Genomic DNA, 21368 nt, shown 5'->3' with positions numbered 1-21368 from the left:
GTGTACAAATGTAAGAAAGGTTTGAAATGATTATGCTTTAGTCAAACATTATATCTGTTTGGGCTTCCTGAAGTAATTTATAGTCTACAAATGTTTTGTAAACATGTTCCGGCCCCCTGACCATCCGCCCAAGAAAATATCATCCCGTGGCTGAATATAGCTGATGATCCCTGATCTATGTAACAACAGGTCAACACTAACTGAAGCATAACTACAACTATTGTATATAAATAGAGCAGTGCAGTCAAAGAGAACACTCCTCGCTGATCTAGTTTACATTTTTTATTTGATTTTAAATTGAAGTGACAAGCGCCATGCAGACAGACAGATGTAATACATTTTCGCATAACAAGGATTGACATACCCTTGGTTGGCCCCTTCATCCTCCTCCTCCAGGTCAGAGGGGGGACTGGTGGGGGGGGGACAGGAGCGCGTCGACACATTCCGGGCCAGGATGGAACCTTGCAAGGGGGTTACACAGAATATTAGATCATTAATAATATGATTTAATAACACTTTCCTAAATAACACAGGTACTTCCAGTTTAATGTAGCATGACAAAAGTTTATCAACTCTTCTAAATGTGGAAGACAGTCACGATGGATGACGCAGAAAGAATGAGTCTAGCTGTCACGACTAACAGTTCAATGAGCCTAGAAGCCGTAATTGCATGACAGACAGTCTCACATCTTAAGGTTATGAACCCCAGTTTAAGATAAAAATCACAGGTGGAGGGAAGTCAGTGGTGGAACAGGAAGATGTGCCAGTGTTACTTTTCATGCATATAATAATAATAATTTGGTAGGTGCTTACACATTATTTGTTCCATTTCACACATGTACAAGTGTGTATTAATACGCATGTGTGAATTGGAAATGTGGTGTACCTTTGGGTTGCAGGTCAAAGCGGGGGTGTCTGTCAAAGTGCATGTTGTCTGTGTCTTCCAGGTGGCAGCGGGAGTCACATGACTCACACAAATTAAGTGGGCTCTTGTTGTTCAGGTCCTGGCAGTCCGAGTGGTGGCACACCTGGGGAGAGATGGGTGTGAGGGTCAGGTCAGTACAGCGGATGTACCAATCTACCTGGTCAGTAGTCGGGCTCAGGTACAGAGTAGTCTCGGAAACCAGACACAACCCACTGTAAGTTGCAAACCGCCCCAACAGATCCACAGATGACGCAATCGCCATCACACTGCCCTGTCCCATCTGGACAAGAGGAATCCCTATGTAAGAATGCTGTTCATTGACTACAGCTCAGCATTCAACACCATAGTTCCTTCTAAGCTCATCATTAAGCTCAGGCCCTGGGTCTGAACACCACCCTGTGCAATTGGGTCCTGGACTTCCTGACATGTCGCCCCCAGGTGGTGAAGGTAGGCAACACCACTACGCTGATCCTCAACACAGGGGCCCCACAAGGGTATGTGCTCATCCCTCTCTACAGCCCTGTTCACCCATGACTGCATGGCCACGCACACCTCCAACTCAATAATCAAGTTCGCAGACAACAAAAGTGGTAAGCCTGATTACCAACAATGACGAGACTACAGGGAGCAGGTAAGGGCACTGGTGAAGTTGTGCCAGGAAAACAACCTCTCCCGTGTCAACAAAACAAAGGAGCTGATTGTGAACATTAGGGGACAGCAGAGGAAGCATGTCCCAATCCACAGGGATGCAGTGGAGAAGGTGAAAAGCTTCAAGTACCTCTGCGTACACATCATTGACAATCTGAAATAGGGAAGAGGTTAGGTAGGGTAAGGGCTAGCCTGGAGCCCTGGGGAGGTTAGGTAGGCCTACAGAGAGACAGGTCACGGTATAAAGCTCCACACATCTACCTGATGGCAGGACAGACAGCCACGTAGTCCCCAAGCCATTGTTTAAACCATTACAGGGGATAGAAGCAGCAGACAAAGTTCAATGTCGAACTACACAGAGGTCTTGTGACTAGAGCTTGAGAGACAGCCAGTCAGTAAGCCAGCCAGCAAGCATGCAGCCAGCCATACAAGCAGCCAGACATGCACCAGAAATGAGCTGGATTAGGCCCCCTCTGCCTGGAGCCAGACAGACAGATCTCCCCCTCCTCTAGCACCTCCAAGGGGTGGCCTCCTTGGCCCAGGGAGAAAAGGAGAGCCGCAGGAGTTACCCCTCTCCAGCACCACCACTACCCGCTGACTCCTATACAGGAAATGAGGACGTATGGGGAGATACAATGGAAGTCCTGCTAATGTATTTCCTGTCATTGTCTCCGTGTGCTCTGCTTGGGACTGGAGGTGTGCACACGCGTGTAGTGGGGGCTGCAAGTAAGGAGGCACAAATATAGTACACACAAGAAAAACCGCACAAGTGTTTTCCCACAAGTCCCAGTCACTCAGGTCACTCAGGTTGAACCATGTTCTTACTATGTTAACAAGTCAAGGGTAGCCTAGTGGTTAGAGCGTTGGACTAGTAACCGAAAGGTTGCAAGTTCAAATCCCCGTGCTGACAAGGTACAAATCTGTCGTTCTGCCCCTGAACAGGCAGTTAAACCCACTGTTTCTAAGCAGTCATTGAAGATAAGAATTTGTTCTTAACTGACTTACCTAGTTAAATAAAGGTAAAATATTAAAAAATACACCTGTAGGCTGTGTTCCATACACAGATATAAAATACATAAAACATGCAGGATGTCTACTCAAGCTATCCACAAAACGTAGATATGTTCTTGCCAGTGCCATTAAACTGGGGGGGAGGAAGGAATCCCAGTATAGAGAGGACCCATAAGAAGAAGGAAGAGAATATGAACAGCTTTCAGTAGTCCAAAGCCCCCTTAATCTGGAGCTCTAATTGTTGCCTGGGCTCAGTGAGCTGGTCTGGTCTCTCTGTCAGAGCCATCTGACGCTCCCTCGGCAGACAGACAGGCAGGGTGTAGATTAAACCAGGGGCCTCTTTCAGCTCTCAGTCTGCCAGTCAGACAGAGTCCTTGCCTCTCCGATGCTCCTTCCTTAGGACCTCTAGTCAACACCCAGAGAATGGCCCTTGTTAACTGTAATAGGCACAATTAAGTTAAGTGTACTTTCATATTTTTAGACGGAACATGTCTCTGGCTGTTGGATGGGAGTTTCAAATGCAACTTAAAAGGCCTTGTTCCATTCATCATAAACATTGTTATGGTGGTATATTGATAATTATATTAATCAAGTTTGGTCGGAATATTTCTTCTGCTCTCTCTTTCTCTCTGTAAATAAAACATACTGAGCAAAAATATAAATACAACATGCAACAATTGAGTTACAGTTCATAGATGTTCATATAAGGAAATCAGTCAATTTAAATAAATTCATTAGGCCCTAATCTATGGCCCCCACGCCCCAGATGATTCCCCCCCCCACCCCGATGATCCCACATGTGAAGAAGCCGGATGTGGCCTGCGGTTGAGGCCGGTTGGACGTACTGCCAAATTCTCTAAAACGATGTTTGATGCAGTTTATGGTAGAGAAATGAACATTCCATTCTCTGGCAACAACTCTGGTAGACATTCAAGCAGTCAGCATGACAATTGAATGCTCCCTCAAAACTTGAGACATCTGTGGCATTGTGTTGTGGGACAAATCTGCACATTTTAAAGAGGCCTTTTATTGTCCCCAGCACAAGGTGCAGCTGTGTAATGACCATGCTGTTTACTCAGCTATGCCACACCTGACAGGTGATCTTGGCAAAGGAGAAATGCAATAATGTAAATACATTATTGCACAACAGAGATAATTAAGTTTTTTGTGCATATGGAACATTTCAGGGATTTTTTATTTCAGCTCATGAATCATGGGACCAACCCTTTACATGACGGGTTTATATGTTTGTTCAGTGTACATAGATAGCACAATGCTAAGTAACAACACAATCATGTCAGAAATCAAAAGAGTACTGCTTTCAAATTTGTCTCCTCGAAATAACAATGAACCTCCGCTCAGAAGATACTGTATGTCTGTGTGTGTTTAGACAGGTAAAATAAGATGGCATATTTAGACAACTACAGGCTCAGAAAGGTAGCCAAAAAGACAACCATGGGCTGGGTGTCCAGGCAGCTGGCTGCATTCCTTTCAGGACTAAAGCTGCTGAAAATATCTGTTGCTTGGCCGAGCCAACAAAAATGAGCCTGTTGGATCTGGGATGAGGAGAACAGTGATACTATTCCCAAAACGTGTCTGAGAGTTTCCTTTTAAAGACAAAACTGACTAAATATGAACATACTCAAGAGGCTTTGTCAAAGAAATCATGAATGTTCTATTACCATTTTATTTACTACACAACAGACATCCAGCATTGGCATCAGCCATTGATGGGACGCTTTCTTTGAAATAAATGAAAGCTGAAATACTGCTCGCGTTGCGTTGTGTCCCATGGCAGTGTACAAACTCAATCGGCAACACTCAATTATCGATGGCTGATGTGCACCGTGGTTTAGAGGGTGGTATATGCACCATATACCCACTGATTTTTCCGTGGGCATTGCGTATACTCAATTCTTAATACCTACTGTACGATGCACAATAAAGTAGCTTAGTGGAGGTATATGGCGTTTCAATTAATACGGCTGATGAAACAGATCAGAATGTTAACTTAAATCATTTTTTAGAAACTATTATTCTTCACAGGCGCAGCAATGTCCCGACGGCGGTCGGCATTCGCGTGAATGTTCCTCACATGTGAGCGGTTTGAAATGAACAGAGACGGAAACAGTGATGACAATTTAGCAATTTTGTTGCTAGATTTTGCAACTTTTCAGACTACCATGGCAAACTTTTTTTCAAACAGCACCTAGCCACAATTTTAGCTACTTTTAAAATGTATTTGAAACTTTAAGCAACTTTTGAAAAGTGACTTAAATGCTAAAATGCACGCATTTCCCCTCTAAATTACACAAAACGATTTTCTATCACAACACATGTGCCTGGCTGCAAAATTGCACTGTGAGTGACGTCAACAGCAGGCGCTCAGCTCGTGCACAGGCAGCAACAATATCAGCAAATTGCAAATCATTGTTGGCTGACTGCAGCAGCAGTTAGTATGCGTTCAGCGAGACAAACCCAATGAATATAGTTGGTCACTAATGTTTGATCTTGAACAGAACTTACAACATCAATCAACATGTCTCAATCAAAACTGTACAGCCAGAAGTACAGAAAAGAGTGGGAGTCTGTACCTGAATTTAATGGATGTCTGAAGCCAGTAATTGGGGATGATTGTTGGGCATACTGTGCATTCTGCAAATCAGATATGCTTGCAACAATGTATGACATCAAAAAACATTGTACTACAGCAAAGCATATAAATACATCAAAACCGTACAACCCCACAACGCAGTCTACATTACCACAGTTGGTTAAGAAAGTGGAGAACTGCAAAATCGCAGAAGCTACTATGGGAATTGTCATTGTGGAGCATTGTTCGCTGCTAGCTGCTTGCAAAGCTGCATTTTCAGATTCTGTGGCAGCAACAAACTTCCAAATGCACCGCACCAAGTGCACAGAAATGATTTGGGGAGTACTGGCTCCTTATTTTCACAAAAGATTAACATCAGATGTGGGGGATGAGAAGTCTCCTTTTGGATGAGTTCACTGATGTCAGTGTCTCGAAATACCTGGGTGTGGTGATTCGGTATTTCAGTGGTAAAAAAAAGAGCGGTGTCCACATTTCTCGGGCTGGTTGAATTGAAGGGAGGCGATGCCAGATCAATAGCAAAGGCGGTAGTTGAGTTTCTTGAGAAGTGTAACCTTAAAGATAATCTTCGGGGTATTGGCACTGATAATGCATCCATGATGACTGGGGTGCACAAGATTTTAAAGGAAGAATGTGCATTGCCCAATTTGGTACTCATCCGCTATGTGTGCCAGTCTTTACAATTGGCTGTCAGTGCAGCATTCAAATAAACCATCCCTAGAAGTGTTGAGTACTTAATCAGAGAAACCTACAACTGGTTTTCAATTTCCCCCAAACGGCACAAGGCATACAAAGCAGTTTATGCCATCATTAATTGTGGCCAGAAAACCCTGCAGATCACCAAAGTGTGTGCCACAGGTTGACTATCGATGAACCTTCTGTAACTTGTAAATTGAGCCAGTGGGAAGAACTGAAACTCCACTTTGAGATGACCAAGGCCAGTGAGCATTGCTACATGGTGGATGTGCTCCACGCCATGTACAAGACCAACTATGTCTACCTGACATTCTGGAAATCAACCCTGTCCGACATACAACTTGCAGTCATTTGAGGGAGAACAGACAGATCCTGTCAAGCTTTTGGACAATCTGGTACACCTCAACATCAATTTGCAGCAGAGTAGTCATTCCTACGGGAAAAATGAATGTCCTGAAGGATACCATTGATGGACAACTCAGTCCATCACCTTACCTTGAGTGCTTTTGAGAGCATGGTGTACCAACTCAGTCTTGCGCCAGAGGACGAAAAGGTCATTCGGAGACAGTGCATCATCAACTACATTGTTGCTTTAAGCAAGGAGCTGCACGCAAGGCCCCCAGACAACCTAGAAGCCTTGTGAAACATGGCCTTGTTCAGTGTTAAGGAAACGCTAAAGCACAATAAAGGCACCACTGAAATTATTAATTTAGCTGAGCTACTGGGGTACCAGCCCCAAACAAATGATCAAATTGTTTCCCAATAGAGAAACATCCATCTGTTTAGGTGGGACTCAACTGAAAATACAGTTGAGTTTGAGTGAATTGACTAACTACAAACACTCTTCCGGGTTAAATCCACTTGAAGAACTGTGCAAAGCTGCACTCAATGCCCTCTCCTTGCCACCCTCAAATGCGGAGGTTGAACTGTTGTTCAGCCAAATAAGTGTGGTATGTCAAAGTTAAGAAATACAAAGTCACTGCACACGAAACTCCATACTCCTGGTGCAGTATGGACTAAAGCTGGCTGGTGATACCTGTTACCAGCATAAACTACCAAGTGAAGTTCTGCAGCAGTTTGGCACCACAGCAGTATACAGCTTTAAGGCCACTCCATCCTCTTCTGCTGGTTCCAGCTCCGTGACAATGCAGTTGGACAGTGAAGATGAAGAGGATTTCCTTGCCAATCTATGATTCGTCATATTTACAGTACATATGCAAGGAGTGGACTTTCTGGAACTGGCAGAGACACAGCTGATGGTGGCAGTGTATACCGCACTGTGAGCAAGAACAGTGGCAATATCTGGAGGAAACCATTGATTAGCTAGCCAGCCAAGCAGCACAACAACCTGGAGTAAGCAGCCTAACACACACATTATTTGAGTTAAGTTGCTTGTTCAATAAGATAGCATATATACCTTGTTATTAGCTTCTACTTATAATTGTTGATCAGTTAGGTAGCATGTTAACTACCAATGCTTAAAACTATAATTGATCAGAATGTGTAGGTTTACTAGTTAAAAAGAAAATCAATTGTAATTGTTCAATAATGTGTAATTGTTCAATAATTCAATGTGTTTAAAAAATATCTGATCATAAAAAAATGTATTGAAATTACTTTTACAAATAAAAATGTGATAAACAAACAAATATAAACTAACAAATGTAAAATAATGTTTTTTACGCTGAGAAGACCAGTCAATTTAAGTAATGTTATTGTGTATTCTACGTAATGACGCAGTTTTACATTACGTAATAACGTCATCACGCAATGACATTCACGTCATTTATCAACAAATCAACTTGCCTCTAGCAACTTCCCCTGAAAATTAGTTGGCAACAGTGGACAGAAATACCGTTAGAAATAGGGGAAGATTTAAATATGCAACAACTATCATTGGTTGCTATTATGACTCCGATAATGCCTTTGACTGCTAGACAATTGAAAGTTACTCATATGTTTCTATGGTGGGATTTTGGCGTTATGGCTACTTTTAAGTAAGGCCTAAGACATGCCTCACAATATGAAGTCCAGGTTTCAAACAATTAAGGAATAGGAAAAAAAATATTGATGCTAATGAAAAGCCTAACCATCTTCTGGTAGATTACTTTGACTTGGAAGAGTTCCAGTGTTGTGTTGGATAGTCATAGCATCCCTCTGAGTAAGCTAAACTAGCTAGCTGCATCTGCTAACTAAGTATGTGAAACTTTTTTTGTTGAGAAATCTTTTGCTTCTCCTTAACTTTTGAAGAAATGAATTTGTTCAAAACTGTTCAACTATTGCCTTTCTACTCACCACATTTAATGTACGACAGTGCTAGTTAGCTGTAGCTTATGTTTTCAGTACTAGATTCATTATCTGATCCTTTGACTGGGTGGGAATAAATGTCAGTTCATGATGCAAGAGCTCTGATCGGTTGTAGGATGTCTTCCAAAAGTTGTCATAATTACTGAGTAAGTCTATGGAAAGGGGTGAGAACCATGTGTCTCCTAGGTTTTGTAAATAAATCAAATGTACCCAGAGGACGGAAGCTAGTGGTCCTCCGGCTACACCATGGTGCTACCCTACTGAGTGCTGTTGAAGCTACTGTAGACAGTCATTGCAAAACAGTGTGTTTTAATAAATTATTTGGTGACGTGAGTATATTTAGTACAGTTTTATGTAAAAGGATGTTTGAAATGTATATATATAAATGTTTTTTGTTGTTGAATCTTTAGCCCTTTTTCTCCCAAATCTCATGGTATCCAATTGTTTTAGTAGCTACTATCTTGTCTCGTCGCTACAACTCCCGTACGGGCTCGGGAGAGACGAAGGTTGAAAGTCATGCGTCCTCCGATACCAAGCCGCACTGCTTCTTTACACAGCGTGCATCCAACCCGGAAGCCAGCCGCACCAATGTGTCGGAGGAAACACCGTGCACCTGGCAACCTTGGTTAGTGCGCACTGCGCCCGGCCCGCCACAGGAGTCGCTGGTGCGCGATGAGACAAGGACATCCCTACCTGCCAAACCCTCCCTACCCCGGACGACGCTAGTCCAATTGTGCGTCGCCCCACGGACCTCCCAGTCGCGGCCAGTTGCGACAGAGCCTGGGCGTTAACCCAGAGTCTCTGATGGCACAGCTGGCACTGCAGTACAGCTCTCTTAACCACTGCGCCACCCGGGAAGGCCCTGAAATATGTTTTTTATTTTTTATTAAAATGTTTCTGAAATTCACTGAGGATTGTCTTCCCCTTCCTCCTCTGAGAAGCCTCCACTGGTTTGTGTATGTCGTGTTTGAGTATGTGTGTTCTGTGCGTGTGTCAGGACGTGCACTCTCGAGTCATGAGAATTAGTGGTGGGTTTAGAGAAAGAACAGCTACCGTGGCCTGAGCGACACACACCACTCACATCCGGAGCCCCCCGGGCAGCTGTGAACACACACGGCCCTTCTGCACCCCTCACTCAAGCTTAGTACATTCACTACCACGTGGCACCTGCTTACGCACACTTGTTTCAATGCATACCACACATGACCAAGGTGCCATACCACACATGACCAAGGCGCCATCACACACAGGACCAAGGCGCCATCACACACAGGACCAAGGCGCCATCACACACAGGACCAAGGCGCCATCACACACAGGACCAAGGCGCCATCACACACAGGACCAAGGCGCCATCACACACAGGACCAAGGCGCCATCACACACAGGACCAAGGCGCCATCACACACAGGACCAAGGCGCCATCACACACAGGACCAAGGCGCCATCACACAGGACAGGACCACAGGACCACCATCACACACAGGACCAAGGCACCATCACACACAGGACCAAGGCACCATCACACACAGGACCAAGGCGCCATCACACACACGACCAAGGCGCCATCACACACACGACCAAGGCGCCATCACACACAGGACCAAGGCACCATCACACACAGGACCAAGGCACCATCACACACAGGACCAAGGCACCATCACACACAGGACCAAGGCACCATCACACACACGACCAAGGCACCATCACACACACGACCAAGGCACCATCACACACAGGACCAAGGCACCATCACACACACGACCAAGGCACCATCACACACTACCACACCCGCAGTAGCCTACACACAATCACGTGAACACAAACGTCCCACGTTCCAACTTGTGACCCTTCAGCGGGAGAGCTAGACCTATATTGAATGAAAGGAGTAAGATTTCCTCTCACCAACTTCAGCTGTCTCACTTCGAGATGACTGGACTGGAGCCTCTTGAGGTGACTCAGCCCGGTTACCTCAGTCAGGGTCAACCCTACACAAACGCACTCCCTACATGATGACACACAACAGTTTATTAAGCAGTATGATCAGCATAATAAGATTTGATGCCCCTCCATCCCCATTAAGAAAATACTGATAAAAATGCAAGACAATGCTGCCAACAGCACTGGATCAGACACAAACCTCCTCCCCTGACTGACTGGCTTTAATCTGAACAGCCTGTCCTGCTAGAGCACACCTAACTCTTATATAACCTCTGTGTGTGTAAGATTACTGTATGGTTCCCAGTATTCAGTCCACTTGACTTTCTCCACATTGTGTTACGTTACAGCCTTACTCGAAAATGTATTCAATTAGTTTTTCCTCAGTCAACACACAATATCCCATAATGGCAAAGCAAAAAAAGGTTATACATTTCAGAAAAAATAATAATAAATTAAAACAGAAAAACATTTACATAAGTATTCAGACCCTTTACTCATTACTTTGTTGAAGCACCTATGACACTACAAGCTTGGAACACCTGCATTTGGAGAGTTTCTCCCATTCTTCTCTGCAGAGCCTCTCAAGATCTGTCAGGTATGATGGGGAGCGTCAATGCACTATTTTCAGGTCTCTCCAGAGATGTTCGCTTAGGTTCAAGTCCAAGCTCTGGCTGGGCCTCTCAAGGACATTGAGACTTGTCCCGAAGCCACTCTTCAGGTGGTGGAAAGGGTACCCAATTGTCAGAGTAAAAGTAAAGATATCTTAATAGAAAATGACACGTAATTGCTAAAATATACTTAAGCATCAACAGTAAAAGTACAAATCTTTTTTTTTACAGATAGACAGGGGCATACTAACACTCAGACATCATTTACCAAACAAAACATGTATTTAGTGAGTACGCCAGATCAGAGACAGTAGGGATGTTCACTTGATAAGTGCGTGAATTGGACCATTTTCCTGTCAAATGAACAAGTATTTTTGGGTGTCAGGGAAAACTTATGGAGTAAAAAGTACATTATTTTCTTTAGGAATGAAGTAAAAGTTGTTGCCACTACCATTCTTCCTCCAGACATGAAGCTTGGAATTCAGGCCAAAGAGTTCAATCTTTGTTTCATTAGACTAGATAAATCTTTGACTAAAGGGTCTTTTAGGTGTCTTTTGGCAAACTTCAAGGAGGCTGTCATGTGCTTTTTGCTAAGGAGTGGCTTCCGTCTGGACACTCTACCAGAAAGGCATGATTGGTAGAATGCAGCAGAGATTGTGGTCCTTCTGGAAAGTTTTCCCATCTCCACAGAGGAACTCGGGAGCTCTGTCAGAGTGACCATCGGGTTCTTGGTCACCGATTGCTCAGTTTGGCCAGGCAGCCAGCTCTAGGAAGAGTCTTGGTGGTTCCAAACTTCTTCCATTTAAGAATGATGGAGGCCACTGTTCTTGAGGCCCTTCAATGCTGCCTACATTTTTGGTACTCTTCCCTAGATCTGTGTACCGACACAACCCTGTCTCGGAGCTCTATGGACAATTCCATCGACCTCATGGCTTGGTTTTTGCTCTGACATGCACTGTCAACTGTGGGACCCTATATATTGACAGGTGTATGCGCCTTTCCAAATCCTGTCCAATCAATTGACCACAGGTAGACTCCAATCAAGTTGTAGAAACATCTCATGGATGATCAATGGAAACAGGATGCACCCGAGATCAATATTTCGAGTCTCATAGAAAATAAGTGTTTTTTTATTTGTATTACATTTGCAAAATTGTCTAAAAACCTGTTTTCGCTTTTTTTAAATGGGGTATTGTGTGTAGATTGAAGATTTAACATTTTCTACATTTTAGAATAAGACTGTAACGTAACAAAATGTGGAAAAAGTCAAGGGGTCTGAATACTTTCCGAATGCAGTGTATAGTATAACAAAATGTTTACGTTTTTGTTCATTTTGGTGTTTGGCCATTGTTTTCCCAAGCAGTTCGAGCACACAACATTCGAGGCAAGCCGAAGTCTACGCCCCCTTCGTCAGTGGTTGGTCAACAGTAGGGATCCTTCAATTAAGTGTTTGTCATACAACGACAGACAACTGGTTGTTTTCATGCACATTGCAAGAAATACTGCACCAAACATCTTTATTAGATGTACAATTAGGTGACTCGGACCTCTGCAAAAAAGTCAACACTTATTACAGGCTATGGCGTCTCAAGAGGGACAAGTAAATGTATTTTAAGGGAGTATGCGAGCACAGATGTTCACGTCGCATAGCCAAGTTCTGCTAGGAGCAAACCAAATCTATGTATGTGGAAGCCTTTAGTGTGTGTGTGTAATATATATACATATATACACACACACCTACCTTTTGTCCACAACTCTGGTTTGAGAATGACACAAATATTAATTTCCACAAAATTTTCTGCTTCAGTGTCTTTAGATATTTTTGTCAGATGTTACTATGGAATACTGAAGTATAATTACAAGCATTTCATAAGTGTCAAAGGCTTTTATTGACAATTACATGAATTTGATGCAGAGTCAATATTTGCAGTGTTGACCCTTCTTTATCAAGACCTCTGCAATCTGCCCTTGCATGCTATCAATTAACTTATGGGCCATATCCTGACGGATGGCAGCCCATTCTTGCAAAATCTCCTTGCTCGCACACGCTTTTTCAGTTCTGTCCATTTCTATGGGATTGAGGTCAGGGCTTTGTGATGACCACTCCAATACCTTGACTTTGTTGTCCTTAAGCCATTTTGCCACAACTTTGGAAGTATGCTTGGGGTCAATGTCCATTTGGAAGACCCATTTGCGACCAAGCTTTGACTTCCTGACTGATGTCTTGAAATGTAGCTTCAATATATCAACATCATTTTCCTACCTCATAATGCCATCTATTTTGTGAAGTGCACCAGTCCCTCCTGCAGCAAAGCACCCCCACAACATGATGCTGACAGCCCCGTGCTTCACGGTTTGGATGTATTCTTCGGCTTGCAAGCCTCCCCCTTTTTCCTCCTAACATAACGATGGTCATTATGGACAAACAGTTCTATTTTTGTTTCATCAGACCAGAGGACCTTTCTCCAAAAAAGTACGATCTTTGTCCCCATGTGCAGTTGCAAACCGTTGTCCGGCTTATTTATGGCGGTTTTGGAGCAGTGGCTTCTTCCTTTCTGAGCAGCCTTTTAGGTTATGTAGATATTGGACTCGTTTTACTGTGGATAGATAGTTTTGTACCGGTTTCCTCCGGCATCTTCACAAGGTTCTTTGCTGTTGTTCTGGAATTGATTATGCATTTCTCGCACCAAAGTACGTTCATCTCTATGATACAGAATGAGTCTCCTCCCTGAGTGGTATGACGACTGCGTGGTTCTATGATGTTTATACTTGCATACTATTGTTTGTACAGATGAACGTGGTACCTTCAGGCGTTTGGAAATGGCTCCCAAGAATGAACCAGACTTGTGGAGATCTACAATTTTTGTTCTGAGGTCTTGGCTGATTTCTTTTGAAACTTCTGACCGACTGAAATTGTGATCCAGTCAATTTTAAGTGAAATAATCTTTCTGTAAGCAATTGTTGGAAAAATTACATGTCCTAACCAACTTCCCAAAACTAGTTTGTTAACAAGAAATTTGTGGAGTGGTTAAAAAAAAAAAAGTTTTAATGACTAATGGAACACACACACACACGTTAAAAAAATGTGGGGTCACTGAAAACACCAGTCTCAACGTCAATAGTGAAGAGGTGACTCCGGGATGCTGGCCTTCCAGGCAGAGTTTCTGTCCAAAGTGTTGTTTTGCTCATGTTAATCTTTTCTTTTTGTTGGCCTGTCAGATATTACTTTTTCTTTTCAACTCTGCCTAGAAGGCCAACATCCCGGAGTCACCTCTTCACTGTACTATTTAATGAAGCTGCCAGTTGAGAACTTGAGGAGTCTGTTTCTCAAACTAGACACTAATGTACTTGTCCTCTTGCTCAGTTGTGCACCGGGGCCTCCCACTCTTTCTATTCTGATTAGAGCTGGTTTGTGCTGTTCTATGAAGGGAGTAGCACACAGCGTTGTACGAGGTCTTTAGTTCCTTTCTCACATGGAATAGCCTTCATTTCTCAGAACAAGAATATACCGAGTTTCAAAAGAAAAGATCTTTGTTTCTGGCCATTCTGAGCCTGTAAATCAAACCCACAAATTCTGATGCTCCAAATACTCAACTCGTCCAAAAGAGGCCAGTTTTATTGCTTCTTTAATCAGAACAGCAGTTTTCAGCTGTGCTAACATAATTGCAAAAGGGTTTTCTAATGATCAATTAGCCTGGAATAGCTAACACAACGTGCCATTGGAAGACAGGATTGATGATTGCTGATAATGGGAACTTTGTACACCTATGTAGATAAAAAAAAGATCAAAACATCTGCCGTTTCCAGCTACAATAGTTATTTACAACATTAACAATGTCTACACTGTATTTCTGATCAATTTGATGTTATTTAAATGAGCAAAAAAAAAAGCTTTTTCAAAAAACAAGAACATTTCTAAGTGACCCCAAACATTTGAAAGGTAGTGCATGTCTGATCACACATGAGCAAAGTCACGTGTGTGTGTGCGCACACAACACTGTTGTTTATCGTTTCAGTGAACGGACATGTTTGCAGCACACATGTTGCAATGAGCCCCTGTGCAATGCCATAGTGTGCGAGTGAAAGATGGAGTGGTGCTCATTGGAAAAGAGTTGGCAGACAGTGATATTAGTAGGAGACTTGTTATTGGGAGAGACATCGTGAAAGAGAAAAGGCCCCGCCCCAGGTTTTTAATAGGACACGTTGTGTTTGGTCTACTGCTCTACACACACACACCACAACACACACACACGTTGTTGGTGCCCACACCCAGAGCTAATTCAATTCCTTGCCTCCCATTGTCATCCACATACAGTCTGTCTCCAGCAGCCAGCTCCCACGCTCTCACAACACACACGATCACAGGCAGCATGAATCAACACATCAGTGAACAGCTATGACATTCAGAGTCAAGACAATAGACGATTATGTTTTAGCTACATCGAGCACAGACCAAACAGTCATGATGACATTTGGATATGGCTACTTGTGCTCTAATAAAGCCTTCATTTCAGTTATTTACTGTGTGCTTTGTTAACGCTGCAGTCAGACGACAGTGTGGTGCACAGTGTTTCAGTGAAATATTCCAAACCCTAACATCACCCCACATACGGGTTCCTTCGGGACCAGGCCCTAACATGTTAGTCATCTTTGATTTGGAAACTTTAAGAGGAGATTCCAGAGCCTGGTTGACACGATTAACGTGGTACACAGTGAGGGAGAGCTGTGACACACTGGTCTGGACAGGAGTCAGTTTGTTGGTGCAATGTTCGCACAAACATCGTCCTGAGCTTTGATTATTTCTCTCAAACTGTTTATTTATTTCTCTCTCTTGGGGGTTGAGATCACTCATTGTTTGGATTTGAAAATCCAACAGCTGTATTGGAGGGGGGCTGCGCTCAGGGGCTGTGTGTGGCTGTCCATGTGGGTGTTTGAGTAAGAAAGACAAAAGGAGAACCAAAATCAGTTAAAACATTTTTTTTAAAGGTACAGCCCCGTTTATTATTAAAGCATCGTGCCTACACCATCAAGGAGCCTATCCAGACGCTAAAGTCAGGAAGACTGAGTTGTGTGAGCCAGACTAAAGACCATTTTGGCAGCTAGGCCTTCTTATCATCAGTCATTTGAACATGTAAGAGGCTAACTGTGTGGCTAAAAGTAGAGGTAATGAATCACACCCCTGGCTTGAACCATATGAGGTTTGTCTGGTGTCACAATCACAAACACGATTGGTTTGACTCATTTGTGTAGTCTTGTGCAAATAATAAGATAATTGTGCACTCACACACCCTCAACTGACAGTCATTGGTCCAGACTTCAGACAGACACACACAAGTTCAGACTCACTCCCATCTAACTAATCAAACAGATCCCAAACACAGACAAAAGTACACAACATTAATGGCACATACTCTCACTGAAAAGCACCAATTTCAACTCATTCATGAGCTAAGCTCTTTCTCTCAAACACGAAAAGCAGGCCTCTTTGGGCAACTCCTCTGTCCGCCTCACTTTTTTGCTCTTCCTTTGGAGCAAGTATACACAGACCGATACAAATATACACAAACTGAGATATCCAGACAGTCAAACAAATGACAAACACACACATTACTAGGCCCAGCACTCATAACGTATTCATTATGAATGAAGAAATGTATTGTTTCCACAGCTGATGTCCTAGACATGGAAGTCTTCTCTGCTCTCTAATCCTTCCCAGGCCCTCCTATTCTGGTCTGTTATGGTCTGGTGTTCAGACTTCACTCAAACAGTCTCTGCCTCCATCGGCAAGCTGCCTGGGTGACTTCTCTCCACACCACTAAACAAATAATATAGCTTCAGCCTGAGACCAGCACTTACCGTACTGCTAATTACTACTGAGACATGGTGGAATAATGGAGAGCTAAAAAAATACTCTATAGTATCAATCATGATTTCTCTGAATTAAGAATGATGGATTGGCATGCAAATACTAAGCAATAAATACCCAGCGAGTATGCTTCACATCAAAAAAGACATGACTTCAAGTACTACTTCTTGGGTCTGCCATCTAGGATCTCTCTATATCTATTTTTTTGTACAGTTTTCTGGTAACTCATTTTGATGTCCCTCTTGGGAGTTGAGCACACGACTGGGGGATAGCCTAGGTTTCCTACAGATTACATAGCGTAGGTCTCACCATTTGGTTATTGTTGGTGGATATTGTAGGTGGAAACATGGGTGGGGGGGGGGGGGGCAGATGAGATCAAAGGGACAAATCAGAGCCCCAGATCAGGACTGGACCTGGTCGAATAAAGTATTATTCTATTCTGAGAAGAGGCAGGATAAAACCGTACCGCCGCTCTCTTTCTTCTCCCGCCATCCGACCATTCCAGAGTGCCAGAAGCTGGCCAGAGCTTTTCCAATGCAGGAGGCCAACGCCACCCTATCATGTTTGTCTCCTATTAACCACCCTCCCTTTACTTGGGATTGGTTTGGTCCCCTTCAAACACATATGGATGTCTACAGAAAAACATGCACTCACTCTGCCTTAGTCTTGTAACCTCTGACACAACACATGTCCCTCCTCTGACACAACACGTGTCAGAGATTAAGGCTGAGGCAGTGTGTGCATGTTTTTCTATGACACATGGGATGATACAGCCATAAAACTTGAACAGGCTTATTTTCTCATTTGTAATGAGGAGATTGACCATCCAAGCCCACACCTGAGGCTGAGCGACTGCTCAGTGTCTGGTTTATGTCACTAAGACCTATGCCACAGGTATTAGAATGTGTCTAGTGTTGTACTAAGATGCCTGCTGCTTTATGCTTTTTATTTCCAATCCAGTCAAATAATGTTGACGTACAACCGGACGCATTTCTCCCAGGCTGGGTTGAGAACACTCTTAACCAAAGAGGCCACAGGCCTAAAAGCTCAGTACATCACGTACCAAACCAGTGGGAAAGTCCTTGGTAAACTAAACTCTGTGACTTGTCATCTGTGTATATGTATATTTGAGGAGCTGTCAGGCAGACTGGGGGAAAACCACATGGAGTTTCATAATGATGACAAACCTCCAAGTATTTTGAATATATTGTTCCAAACTGAAAACATGGCGGGAGTTTTGTTGGAAAAATATGACTTTTGAATCACACCGAGAATCAAAAGCCAATAGCTAGGTACACAAGCATGCTTGCAGCTGTGTGGCCATGTAGGTTAGATCCCAAGCATTCATGTTTTCGGGGAATGTCTGAAGATAACACTATTCTGGGACAATGTACTGTATGATCTGTAATAAAATATATTCTGGGATAGGAGGTCCCTAGATCCTGCCCTGTTATGTACCTTGGTAATGTTCTGGAGGTTGTAATTGACAGTGACATATCGTTGATTAAAGTTTGATTTTCTGCAAGTAAAAAAAGCTATTAACAGGAATTGGTATAAAGTGGATCTCCAAAGTCTGAAGAATTGTAAAGTAATTCAAGAAATAATTGTTGTGGAAAGATTTTTTAAGGCATAAGTCAGAGGTCCAAAGCAGCCTTTTTGATCTCAATATCAAATCATTTCTGGGTAACAATGAAGTACCTTGCTGTGACTTTACAATTAAAATGGTCAAAAAGAAACAAAAATAGATTCTTAGCAAAGAGCAATTTCTCAAGCTAGGACTGTCTGGGAGTGGTCTAATTTGGAAGGGGAAACTGAAAATGTGCTTTTATTGGCAGAGGGGTTTAGAACTCGTTCTTTTTGGTTTATTTACCAATTTACCGCATGGTGATGTCACCATGGAAGGCCACAATTCCATCCCACCAAAACAGGCTGACATTTCTGGTGGTCTTTTCAAACCGCTCTTACACTAAAAGGGCATTATCATCATGTTCACAATTTCACAGTATTATTTCAACCTCAATGTGGAAATATAAATAAAACAAAGGGTAAAAATGAATTGACTGCACTGGGCCTTTAAGACTGACTGGCCTGAAAGAAGTTTACTTTGGTAAAAATGCAATATAATTGCTTTAATATATTGTACTGTACCTACCTTATGGCAACAGTTTTTTTCCCTGCTTCTCAATTTTGATGCTGTGTGTAATTTGGAAAAAGTAACAAAAAAATATGTTGATTAAAAAGAGGTCCAGAAACTGTTTCCTCAACATATATCCCAAATCTCACAAGTAAGCAGTGTCAACAACTCTGAACTGACCATCTCCCACAACATGTTATTTTTCCAATGGGCAACGGTCCATTGGATTAGCTGTGTTTGGTCCGTTATTGTACAGTAGAGTTTGTGAGTTGTCTGTTCTATGACAGAGATAACCTCAAGGCCATCCACCTAACAGAACCTCACAGGAAATAGCTATTTTTACAAAGTAAACATTCCACTAAAAGTGTTTCAACATGAAGAGCCTTGCCTGTACACTGCACATGCATGCACAGATTGCACACCCACACCTTGAGAAATAGGCTAGTACTTAATATCAAAAGACGCAGATCACCCTGAAGTCAAAGTCTTTTCTCCCTAAAAGGTAATGTCAAGCCTTTTGCCCTATAACCATGATGTACTGTATCTACTCTGAGGCATTTTTAAATACACAATCCTAAAACTGCAGATTTTGTTGGCTGATCTATCAAAATGTGTTTATTTGACATTTCACACGTAAACAAAGTGTTATCGAAGTGACAACATGAGAAAACAAAATAACCACTCACCAGCAGCTGATCGGTCTCCACTAATGCAGTCAAGGGCACTGAGACGGGAGTTAGTGTTGTCTCAGGCTGCACCGCTGGACTATGATGCAACCAGGCTTCCTATCCATAGTTTTAGGGAAGGAAAGGAGACAGGCAGGAAGGCGGTGTGCATGACCAAAAAAGGAGGAAGTGAGAAAGAAAAAAACGAAACGATTTTGGGAGCTGCTGGAAACTCCTAGAGACAAATTAGGTCTTTCTCTAGGATAACTGCTGATCTGGACACAGGCTGTTCCACTTTCAACTTGGAAATTGATAGTTTGGAAGCCACTTTGGATTTGATATAATGAAAACGGAGAGGGGAGACACTGGCTGGTGCTGCTGAAGACCTTGGCTTGTTGATGTAAGAACCAGATGTGGAATATGCCGACGTCTAAGGAAAACCAGACTTAAAGGCCACTAAACTTTGGATTTGTGTGCGTGTATGTGTGTGCGTATGTGTGCCATCATCCCTAGCAGGCAGCTAACATTGTCAGAGGCACACAACACGTAAACAAACCCGGCAAAACACTGAGAAAAACTATAGAACAGCTGGAGGAAGTTTGTCAACCTATGCTACCCGAGGAGCAAGAGTTTACAAGTCAAGACAGAACTAGCGGGTGTATTGCACTAGCACTCTCATTGAGGAACAGAATTCCCTTATCACCTTCACTCTGGCTATACTCAGCCAGGTATGATATCCCATCTGTCCCTATACATTACACCTAGATGTGAACCAAATGTAAGATCAACCCTAAACTACACAATCCTAGGTAGATGATAACGACACATGCTGGGATCCTTACACTCAGGGCTGTTCAATGTTGGTCCTGGAGAGCCGTAATAATTCTGGTTTTCATCCTCTCTGTCTAAGGAACAAGTTCAGATCTGGGACACCAGGTGAATGCAATTTACCAGGTAGAAACAAAAGAACCAGAAGCTTATCAGCCCTCCAGGACCAGAATTGAACAGCCCTGCTTTCACTGAACCTCCGTACTAATGCAGACAGTGGGAGAAGTTGTGAGAGAGGGAGGATGCTTTCTCAATCACACACCCCCAGTATAAAAAAAGGTTGGTGGCAGGCAGACCAGAATTAAAAGTCCCATCCTGGATAGAAGCTCCTCTCTAATCTATACTGAACAAAAATATAAAACATATGTGTTGGTCCCACATTTCATGAACTGAAATAAATGATCTGAGAAATTTTCCATATGCAAGAAGCTTATTTCTCTCAAATTGTGCACAAATTTGTTGACATCATGTTAGCGAAATTTCTCCTTTGCCAAGATAGCCCATCCAACCTTACAGGTGTGGAATATCAAGAAGCTGACAATCTTAATCCTTTTAAGAATTAGCCCTTTTTTCCCCATTTTCACCTAAAATGATATACCCAAATCTAACTGCCTGTAGCTCAGGTCCTGAAGCAAGGATATGCATATTCTTGGTAACATTTTTTATTTTTTATTTAACCTTTATTTAACCAGGAAGGGCCATTGAGATTTAAAATGTATTTTTCAAGAGCATCCTGGCCAAAATATTGAAATGAAACACTTAGGTTTGTGGAAATGTGAATGGAGTAGAACACACAATACTGTTAAATCTGTTAAAAAATAATACATAGAACAAACCAACCGGTCTTTTGTATTTGTTTTGTACCATCATCTTTGAAATGCTAGAGAAAGGACATAATGTATTATTCCAGCTCAGGTGGAATTTAGATTTTGGCCACTAGATGGCATCAGTATGTCTAAAGTTTTAGACTGATCCAATGAACCATTGCATCTATGTTCAAAATGTTGTTTCAAGAATGTCCAAATGTGTCTCATTTGTTTATTTATAACTTTTCATGTTCAAAATTGTGCACTCTCAAACAATAGCATGGTATTATTTCACTGTAATAGCTACTGTAAATTGGACAGT

General features: G+C 42.6%; 1 protein-coding gene across 4 annotated transcripts in view; it reads right to left on the bottom strand.

Annotated features, from left to right (window-relative positions):
• LOC124032195 (pleckstrin homology domain-containing family G member 5-like) overlaps window positions 1–21368 on the bottom strand; it is a 116409-nt gene that overhangs the window by 28296 nt on the left and 66745 nt on the right. For 2 of the 4 annotated variants that reach the window (XM_046344402.1, XM_046344401.1), the window contains exons 3-4: window positions 887–1028; window positions 365–461 (exon numbers count right to left, since the gene is read on the bottom strand). In XM_046344402.1, the coding sequence (XP_046200358.1) occupies window positions 365–461; window positions 887–1028 (239 nt within the window). Of the gene's footprint in view, window positions 1–364; window positions 462–886; window positions 1029–18765; window positions 18807–19433; window positions 19552–21368 lie in introns of those variants that run through there. The other 2 variants (XM_046344405.1, XM_046344403.1) reach the window with 2 other exon arrangements.

Source organism: Oncorhynchus gorbuscha, linkage group LG03 (genome assembly GCF_021184085.1).
Source record: "Oncorhynchus gorbuscha isolate QuinsamMale2020 ecotype Even-year linkage group LG03, OgorEven_v1.0, whole genome shotgun sequence".
Lineage (NCBI taxonomy): Eukaryota > Metazoa > Chordata > Actinopteri > Salmoniformes > Salmonidae > Oncorhynchus > Oncorhynchus gorbuscha.
Note: the sequence above shows the minus strand (reverse complement) of the source record. Positions and strands in the feature narration are given on the sequence as shown.